The sequence below is a fragment of the Rhinopithecus bieti genome, unplaced genomic scaffold (genome assembly GCF_001698545.2).
Source record: "Rhinopithecus bieti isolate Rb0 unplaced genomic scaffold, ASM169854v2 scaffold_15769, whole genome shotgun sequence".
In the NCBI taxonomy this organism is placed as follows: domain Eukaryota; kingdom Metazoa; phylum Chordata; class Mammalia; order Primates; family Cercopithecidae; genus Rhinopithecus; species Rhinopithecus bieti.
Window position 1 is genome coordinate 1,128,739 of NW_016809129.1, and position 10,529 is coordinate 1,139,267.

Genomic DNA, 10,529 nt, shown 5'->3' on the forward strand with positions numbered 1-10,529 from the left:
TGTGAGCCCCATAGAGTTTTGTTGTTTATATTGTAACAGGACCATCACCATATACTTGAGAGGTGATTTCTTACAATATTTTTTCCACTCCTGTTGGAGGTTTGACAACCAGCAAGACAAGCTGATACATATGTGATTCCATTTTCACCACACATGGGTTCCCATTTTGTCTCTGAACATTTGCATCTTGAGTTGCAATCTGAAAAGAGAGCTCGTTCATGATAAGAGACAGGTTTGGTTCTGAAAAGAAATATAACAATATAAAATATTACCTCTTGGCAGGTAGCACCTGAATATTTTCAAAAAAAATCAATGTTCTTGAGTGATATAAATGACACTACCAACAAAATTTGCCTTTTAGAAACACAGTTGTCATCAGAAATGCCAGCTTCTGGTCAGGAAATGTAAGTTTACTAATAAAAAACTTTTTTTGAAAGTTATCTTTAGAGGTTTACAAATTCACATGATGTCCAATTCTTAGCTTATAGGTTTCAGTCTACTGTCCCTAGGATCATCTAATATATTTCTGTGCAAAGGTGTACAACAATAGCTAACAAGGTAGAAAAGTAAACTTTTAGAGCAATTTATGACATTACTTAAATGCATCACAGGTGGTGTGTGTGTGTGTGTGTGTGCAAATTTCATTCAGAATTGTTGTCTAAATGTGAGTGGAATGGCTGTTGCTAATGGTCCATTAAAAGCAAAAATAGCCAATCAGTTATCAGTTAATTCTCTTTCGGTGTTTGCAGGAGTTACATGTCCTCTTGCATATGTGTTACCAATAAGTGCATTCTCAGTTCATTCAACCTTTCTCCTGTGTATCCTACCAGTGTGTAGTGCTCTTTCTTAGCTGATAGCATCCTTTCTTGCTCAAATTCGCAAGTAAGTTCAATGACTTATCCATTTATTTGTTCATAAAATTTTACTGGAAACCTACTAACTGCTAGCTCTGGGAGAATAGGAGATAGTTACAAATATTAACGAGACAAAATTTGTCCCCCTCCAATGGACTTTTTTGAGTTATTACACAAAATTTTGATTGCATTCTTTCTTTTCTTCTTCATTTTTTTTGTTCTCTGCCATTTGCTCTTATATTTACCCTTCATCTCTCCCAGTATTCTCTCTCCCTCACTTTTTTTTTCTGTCACATGAATGGCCTAATCCTCCTGCTTTTATCCTTTTTATGATTCATTTCCCTCTATTCTTCTCAAAGGGAACTTTTGCAATGGTAAGTCATTTCTATCTGCACCATATATGCCATTCACTGGTCCTCCATACTTCATTTTTTCTGCTCCTTATTTTCAAATGTGTTTATTTATTTGCTTATTCCTCCTCTTCCCCCCCCCCATTTTTTAAAAAAATATTTGAGGAGCTTAAACAAACAAGAAATACACTGAAATATACAATCAACAGAGGTAGGAACTATTTTTTTATTCACTCCCATATCTCCAGAACCAAGAATAATTCCTGTCACACAGATAGCTAAGAAACAAAACTTCTAGTAAGTTAGTTAATTTAAAAAAAGATACTTTATTTTGGAGAGAGAAATTAATCACTTGGATTCTGCCTCTGAGAAGTATTGTCACTAATGATGGCAACCATAATTTCTTAATCAATGTAATACTCCATCTAGTAGAGCTGGTATGATGAATTCTGTCACCTCAAAAGTACAAACCAAAGACCTCTGAGATGTCTCCAAATAGTGTGAAAGGGTACTGAACTAGGCCTTCCGAGATGTGCTATAGGAATGTTTAATCCTATTCCCTTCCATAAAATTTTAATTGTTAACTGAGACTGTTTGTAATATCTGAAAGTATAAAACTTGCTCAAATTCACACTGCTTGCTAGTGACAAACCTGGAAACAGAACCCTGCAAGCCCTCTTGATTATAAATTCTCATGTCACATCAGAGTTATCCTTGTTATTGCAGAAGAGAGATTTCCTCCATTATCATATCTAAGGCTCGTCTTCAGTTTTCCTATTGAATATCCAGGTCAAGACAGCGTTTGGAATAAAGCAACATGGAAAACTCCATGGGAATCATTTTATATTTTATAAAGAAAAATACTTTATGTTATTGAGAGTAAGTTTAATTTATCACCAGGAGCAGGAATCAACGACATACATGTTTTCTGAAGGGTGTGCTGACAGTAGATTTGTAATTTAGAATTTTAATTATAAGAAGAGTTTTGACAAATATGCCAGAATGTTTATACCCAAATGAGATTTTCTTTCAAAATAGTTATTTTGAAAGATGAGAGCTTTTCCTTAAAGGTTAAATCTTTGCCCTTGTTAAGAATATTCTCAAAAATATACAAAGAAATTTCAAAAGAAGAGCCTTAGAATATTTTAAACAACAATAGCATTACTGCAATAGTTACAGCCTTTCAAGGTGACTGCTTTGAAGAGGCTAGTACTCACTCAATGAAAATGTTACCTTTTATTCCTTTAAAATATTTAATCTTTGATTATGTAGGAATACTTTTAATGGGAATCTCAAAGTTTACTTTTGTTGTCTGCTTTGTGTTTACTTTTGGCTTAGAAATTATAATGTAGAAAGAATGTTCTACTTTGAGTTATGCCTGTGTTCAAGTCCCAGATCCATGCAGTTACCTTTAAACAAGGATAACAAAACTAACCTCATCAAGGTGTTCTGAGGATATAAATGAGATCATGAAAGTTAAGGTGTTTTGGAAATCACAAACTATAAAGTCCTCAACAACTGTCCCTCTACCGTGAGGATTTCTGGGGCAGTTAAAGATGGCACTGGGCTTCTGCTCTCTCCAAATGGAAGAATCTTCTTCCATTTCATAGTTACAAATAACATTCTTAATCCACATCGCTGACTTTCACTAAGGCAGCACTACACTCAGCTGAGTCTAACAATGTGGCTTTGATAACTCCCAGAAGCCATAATTTATGAACTTTGCATTAACCAATTTTCCTGAACATTGTAGATGGCCAAAACTATAACAGGTGCTCATTTAGCAGCAGGTGAAACCAGGTTAATAAAGGTGATGGAAGTTGGAACATAGAGACAAGACAGATAAGCAGTGGAGCAAGAGTAGGAAAGGAGATGGACAGCAGGCTGTAAGCAAGAAGCCACAGAATAGGCAGGAAACAGAATATAGTGTCAGGAGTGTTTGCCTTTGAGCCACAGGCAGAGTTTCAGGTGGCTAGGCAGATACAGTTGGAGAGGCCTTCCTGGCACACGATGGAGGCTTGATTTTTTTTTAGAAAACAAATAATGCATAGATAGGTGAAATGATGAAGAAAGTTACCTCTGAAAACTCATGTTAAGTGGTAGAGTGATGGGAAAGACTCTCAATGGGCAAGGGCAATATAGTTTCTACAAGATCCAACCTTGTATTGAGAGAGACTCTGGAAACCAAGCAATGTAATCACCCACCTCATACAAGATGACAGGCCTGAGGGCATCACTAAATATTCTCCTGACCAATTGCAAGACACTCAGCTAAAGAGAACTTTTATGGAGAGCACTGGGTTGAAGGACAGACACTGTTTCCTGAAACTTTACATGATTCAAGCACAACAGCAACTATGGAGGATTGCAAAGAGGTAACTCCAGTTCCTCAGATGTCCAAAGGAGAAAAAAACTATTGTTTCCATGAATGGCACATTTATTTTGTGTCAGGCAAGTAGTATTCACTTTCATGTATGTTAGCTTGCTTAAACCCTACAAAGGTTTAAAAGGTAGTTATTCTGTTTTTAAGATGGGAAAATTGAAATTGGATTAGTTTAAACCACATGTACATGATTTCATTAAGAATAGACAGAGGCATGATTCAAGGTTTGTATTTCCACTATCATGTTGTTTTTCTAAATTAATCAGGTTGGTTCTCTAGTGTAAAATACGGGTTTAGCAATTTTTATATTTCTCTAAAATCAAAGGAGATGACAAATTCTGGTGACAATAACAGATTCTAAATATTGTCAGTTATTCCATAGTTGAGATGTTTAAAAATCAAATTCCTTTTTGCAGCTCCACCAATAATTGATTTAGTTAAACAAACCAATATCCTCAAACTATTTAATGAGGGAACATACCCTTGGTAGGAGACAGTTAGTCCTGCCACATCAGAATTTTCACAGCCCAGTGCAAACAGGGAAAGGAATAGGAGGTAACCAAAGATAGATGATCCCAAGTAGAGTTTTGCAGCTCCACACACACTGATTCTGAATTTTTTCATAACTATCCCCCCAGAGAATATTCCAAGTGCCACTGCTGGAATGTTGATGAGCCCTGAGAAATGAGAAAAATATATCATTTGTGAATCTCTGAAAAAGATCTGAGTGCAATAACACAAACTTTCTAAAGACTATTTTGTCACTTTAAATTATGGAAATATTCAGTCACTATCATCTACTGACATATACAAAGAGTGTATGATGAGTGTCTAGGCTATAGATTAATGGTGGTACAACTGTATGGTCTCAGGTTCTGTCTAGCACAATGTCTAGCACAGAGTATTAAATTAATAAATACCAAATGAATAAAAAAATCTTTCTGGTCTTTCTGGTCCAATTCCAGCATTAACAAGTACAATTAGGTGCCCATTAATGTTCTTTAATGTTGTGTATAAAAAATAATAGGCACATAGGATACAGAAAACTTTTTTTTTTAAGTCTTGGTTTCTGTTTTCTGGCTCCCACCCTGGCAAAATTTGTTTTTGTTGAGTCAGCTTCTTAGCTTTGAGTGCGGTATCCTTCCTAATAACAACAACCACCACCTATATTTATTTGCTAATAATGTACCAGCCACTGAACTGAGAATTTGATATGTTAATATTATCACATTGAATTTTCACCACAACCTTAAGAGTAGGCATATTATTAGCTTCACTTCAGAGAGCTATTTGTTCACAGTCACAGTTAGTAAGTGGGCAAAGCAGATTTGAATGCAGAGAGACTGATGTCAAGTCCTATGCTTTCAATCACTGCTATGTTGCCTCTCCTTCAGGGGTTTGGGAAATAGAATCCTTGATAAATAGATGCACATTATCTTTTTTGATAGATGTGCAACCTCACTAGTAATCTAATAACTGTGAGCTGTAAACAATACTAGGAAGAGGTTCAACTTAGTAGTTAAGAGCTTAGACTCTGGAATCCCAGCTGCCTGGGTTTAGATCTCAGTTCCACCGCTGAATAGCTGTGCAACTGCAGGTAATTCTTTGAATGTCTCTAAACCTGTCTCCTCATCTATAATATGGAGCTAATAGCATTGTAGAGGTCACTAAATTCCATTATTTATGAAGAGTTATCAGCACAACGTTTAGCACAAAAATATCATGCAATTAATTTCTATCCATCCGATTTACGAAGATGAAAATATTGGCGGTGGGGTGGGGAATGGAACCCTTATATTGCAAAAGACTTGGGAAAAGAGGCACTTTGGTGCCATATGTTGGATTGTAAATGGTGTAACTCTAAAGAAGAACAATCTGGCACTTAACAATAAATAAATTCTCTGCTAATTAGAATTTATTTATCATATTGTCTACCTATCAGTCATTGATGTCCATGTTTTCTTGAGGTTTTGAGATAATCCATCTCCTTCAAATAATGAAAGGGCTAAAGTTTGCATGTACTCTAGTCAACAGATAAGGTTCAAAGACAAAATCAGCATTTGCTGTAGTAAAAAATAATCTCAAGTACACAAGTCTGACTTACAACCCAATGTGAAATTGTAAAATAAAAATGAAAACACTGACATCTAGTGATAATGACATGCAAATTTTCTTCTTTCTTTCCCTTTTTTTGTTCTTTTTAAGTTTATATATTTAGTTTCTTAACAAAGCATCATAGAACCCCAAATATCAACATACAATGGTCTCTGGCTTGCTATTACATTATTTAAAAAAATATATTGTGGGAGATCAGTCAGAGTGGCAGAAGAAATTATAGGAATAGAAAGAAGCAGACCCTCTTGGAAGACCAAGCGTGGTTTGCATAACTTCAGATAGTTTGGCTGAAGGCAGCCAGATTCTCTTTTCAGGAACCAGATAACTTAGGGCACAGATACAAAGGAATATAGGGGAGTTTATCTAAATAGCTTACTTACTCATGTGGTCCTAAAAATCAACCTTTGATCACGGGCAGGATGGCCATCTCCTGGGTGGGGGCAACCAGGTTAATTACCCACGGGTGTGTTGACTCAAAGCGTTTGCCAATTAAATCTGCACTAAACAAATGCAAGCGTTACCAGCTTGGAGGGGCAGCCAACTCTCGTGGGCCCCTAGTGCCGGCAGCCCCCTGGCCCACTGTTATAGTGATTATCTGTGTCTGAGTATGTGTCTCAGCTGTCATGCAGCTGGGGACTGCAGGCCAGACCCCCGCAAAATATTTCTAACATGTACAGATGATAACAAAGGGACATTTTGATTCATCTGTTTTTATTTGACCATAGGTTGTATAAGTTAACATTTAAATTATCATATTAGAAATCATCCCACCTTAAAGGGGGCATGATCATGAAGTTAGCGAAATGAAAAAGAGAAGAAATGCTAACTTTTGCTTTTCCATCTGAACTGAGGTTCCTGGGTATGGTAAGCAGCAGAGATGAAAATCTGGAAACCTGAATAGCCAAAAGGCAACTTAGAGGCACCTGATTACTATTTTAAAAACAGTGAATAGATTATAGAAAATATATCAACAAACCCAGTTATTTAGGGCCCAATTAATTAATGTTAGTGGTTTCTCCTAAATTTTCTGATTTTTTAAAATGTGGAAGTGGATAAAATTAGTTTTCCCTTTGTTTCAGGTTTCATCTTCCTTCTCCCGAAGAAAGTGCTGCTATGAATTTGAGATATATCCTTGAAGTGCCTACTTTTACACACATACATACATGCAATGAATATATAAAACATAGTACCTGACTATCAATGCCTTCCACAAAGCCAAAGCTGACACAAACAACAGAGTCCTACATTTTCACTCTCAATTCCATCTCCAAATTGCTTTATGAAAAAAGTATCTTCTGAAAACCAAACTCCGAACTGAAACCTTCAGAGCATGTTTCTAACATTTTATTTTATTTTGTAAAGTACCAATTGAACTCGGTACTTAAGGAGTAATAACACAAGGTGTAGCCTTGTCTGTAGCTATGTGCCGTGTTGGATTCCATTGACATCCCCCACCCCCAACAGCCTAGAATAGCCTGAGAACTGAAATGAGATAATCCTAGGGACATCTGCACCCTCAGTATAAATTATTAAAAATCAGGAACATCCTTTCTTGATTTACCTCTTTTTGGTGGACAGTGTTTCCTTGAAACTTCCAGAATATTTCTTGACTCCAGATCCTTCCGCACAAGATATTTGCTTTGTCTGATAAAAACCTCTACCCTCTTTCTTATGTTTTCATCTTTTAATACTTTCTTATCCTTTTCTCTTGATTTAGGTATGATCATCTTCTGCTTGAGAATTCTTCCTGGCTCCAAGATTAGGTTTGTTCTCCCAGAGTACTCTGAGCTTGCCCCAAGTAGAGTTCCTTCTCACAGGTTCCACCAGTCATATGGGGCTTCCAGGGGACACATTTGGCACCAGGGCTCACAACTTGGTCATCAGAACCTCATTTTCTCGCTCATCAGGTGTTCCTTGTGCAGGGGCCCATAGGCAGCAGACTTGATGCCTTAACAATTACCTGCTAGTTTTTTCAATTCATGTATCCCAACCTCCAACCAAACCCTCAAAGGAAGAATGGTGAATTGAATTGAATCCCATGTTCCTTCAATGGTTTCCAATAAAATGTGCTAAATGAATAAACTTTAGTGTATTAATTTATAGCACTTCTCCTGATATCTTACTCTCCTATTTCAAGATAACTAAATTATAACACAATTCCAAAAAATATTAGTACATTTCAAATATAATGTTGATTTGATTCTCCCTTTCAAATTTCACAGGATGTATTAAGTTGTCCATGCTGGGTCAAGTTGATAACAAATTTCCTTTACATCATATAAGACGTGTTTCTTCCTTCCTCAGGCTTCTCTTTCATTTTCGGTATTTTTAAATCATTAGTGAGATAGAAATTAAACTTTGATTTATTCTCCACCCATATCATAAAATGTGTTGATCTAAAAATTTTTACCATCTACCATCAACGAAGTATTCCAAATGGAAATATTAATTTACACTAGTGTCTAAAATTTGTTTCAATTTATTTTCTGTGTTTTCTTTTGAATTCAACATGCATATTTACCCAAATATCAGAAAAACTTAGAGAAATTTAAAAGCTAATTTATTATTATATTGTTATATTTTATTACATAATTATTATTGTTTTAGCACACTCATCAGGTTAAAGATCTTATTCCTTGAGACTGATGTAAAAAGGAGTTATAAGGGATGTGTAAAATGTTTGACTAGATTATAGTAGACTAGAAACTAGAAACTTTGATTTCCATACCGATGCCTTGGATTGAAATAGTTATGAGTTATAATAATAGTACTTGGAGATGTTTTAGAATTTCTCTCCTAGTAAACTTCATGTTATATCCTGGACTTTCACAATAATAATAATAATGTCTTTTATAAGCAACTGTCCTTCAAATAATTCTCTTAATTTTTTCTTACTTGTCTGTGTAACACCTCCAAAAATTGAGAGTGATAATCATTGTCATAAATGATAGTTGATATATCTTGTCTACTAGAGGTCTACAAAAGGCATTCTAAGAAATTAAGCAAAAATGACTAAATTATTACAGTCTCTGTATTGAGAAGGAAAAGATAAGATCATTTGTATGTAACTTAATATTTATAGGAGAAGCTTAAATTGAAATAAAGCCACACACCTACAACAATTTCATCGTCAACAAAGCTGACAAAAACAAGAAACGGAAAAAGGACTCCATGTTCAATAAATGGTACTGTGATAACTGGCTAGTCATATGCAAAAGAATGAAACTGAACCCCTTTTATCATCATATATAAAAATTAACTCAACATGGATTAAAGACTTATGGGTAAGAATCTAAACTATAAAAATCCTGAAGAAAGCCTAGTAAATACCCTTCTCAGTATCACACTTGGCAAACAATTTATGTCTTTGTCCTCAAAAGCAACTGCAACAAAACCAAAAAGTGGTAAGTTAATTAAACTAAAGAGCTCTGCACAGCAAGAGACAACATCAAGGAAGTAAACAGAAATTCTACAGAATGGGAGAAAATATTCATGAACTATGCATTTGATGAAGATCTAATATCCAGACTTAAAACAACAAGAAAATAGTGTATAACTCCATTAAAAAGTAGACAATGGACAAGTACAGACACTTCACAAAAGAAAATATGTGGCCGGGTGTGGTGGCTCACACCTATAATCCCAGCACTTTGGGAGGCTGAGGTGGGCGGATCATGAGGTCAGGAGATCGACACCATCCTGGCTAACACGGTGAAATCCCGTTTCTACTAAAAACACAAAAAATTAGCCGGGCGTGGTGGTGGGCACCTGTAGTCCCAGCTACTCTGGAGGCTGAGGCAGGCGAATGGCATGAGTGTGGGAGTCGGAGCTTGCAGTGAGCTGAGATCGCGCCACTGCACTCCAGCCTGGGCAACACAGAGAGAGAGACTCTGTCTCAAAACAAACAAACAAACAAACAAACAAACAAAAAACCCCCCAAAACAAACAAACAAACAAAAAAAATGTAAGCAGCCAACAGAGATATGAAGAAATGCTCTTCAGAAATAATCATCACAGAAATGCAAATAAAAACCACAATGAGAAACCATCTCACACCAGTCAAAATGGCTTTTGTTAAAAAGTCAAAAAATAACAGATGTTGGTGAGGCTGAGGAGAAAAGGGGATACCTGCACATTTTTTGGTGGGAATGTAAATCAGTCCAGCTATTATGGAGAGCAGTTTGGATACTTCTCAAATAACTAAGAGTTGAACTAACATTTGACCTTGTCCGGAGTCATGAGGCCCGGAATTAGCCGACCTCTGTTGCTTGATCTCTGCAAAGCGGAGACAAGATGGCACATTTCCGGGTTCTTCATTACAAACCTTTCCCGCGCACGCTAACCTTTCCCGCATGCGCGCAAACATTTTTCCCGCCCAGGAAGATATGCAGCCTACAGCACAGGCGCAATCCCACGCCCGGGAAAATTATCAACCAATGGCGCATGCGCAATTGTAATTTGAGTAAACCCAGCCTCCTGTCACCGCCCTGGCCCAACCTCTTCCTCTGCCAGCCTATATAAGGCATTGCACTGCCACCATTAAACGAGACTTGATCAGGCTATTTGTCTTGTCTCCATTTCTTGTGTTTTCTTGTCTCCTCCATTCCCACTCCCCCTTCCAGGGCCCGTTAGACTGTCCTGCAGGTCGGGACACCTGGCGCCCAAACAGGGACCTGGACACGGGAAAAAGAGTGAGGAAGAAGGCACTAAGGTCGGCCGAAAGTGAAAGTGGAAGAAATTCCTCCAGACGTCGCGGGAGCCTGCCGTGTTGGAACCAGAGGTGAGTAATGGTGTCTGATTATGGGACAAGAATTAAGCCAGCATCAG

At 36.9% G+C, this 10,529-nt stretch overlaps 1 protein-coding gene across 3 annotated transcripts in view; it reads right to left on the reverse strand.

Moving 5' to 3' along the window:
• Positions 1-10,529, reverse strand: part of SLCO1C1 (solute carrier organic anion transporter family member 1C1) — a 65,735-nt gene that overhangs the window by 16,499 nt on the left and 38,707 nt on the right. For all 3 annotated transcript variants that reach the window (XM_017888608.1, XM_017888606.1, XM_017888607.1), the window contains 2 exons: positions 4,069-4,264; positions 75-240 (listed from right to left, as the gene is read on the reverse strand). In XM_017888608.1, the coding sequence (XP_017744097.1) occupies positions 75-240; positions 4,069-4,264 (362 nt within the window). The remainder of the gene's footprint in view (positions 1-74; positions 241-4,068; positions 4,265-10,529) is intronic.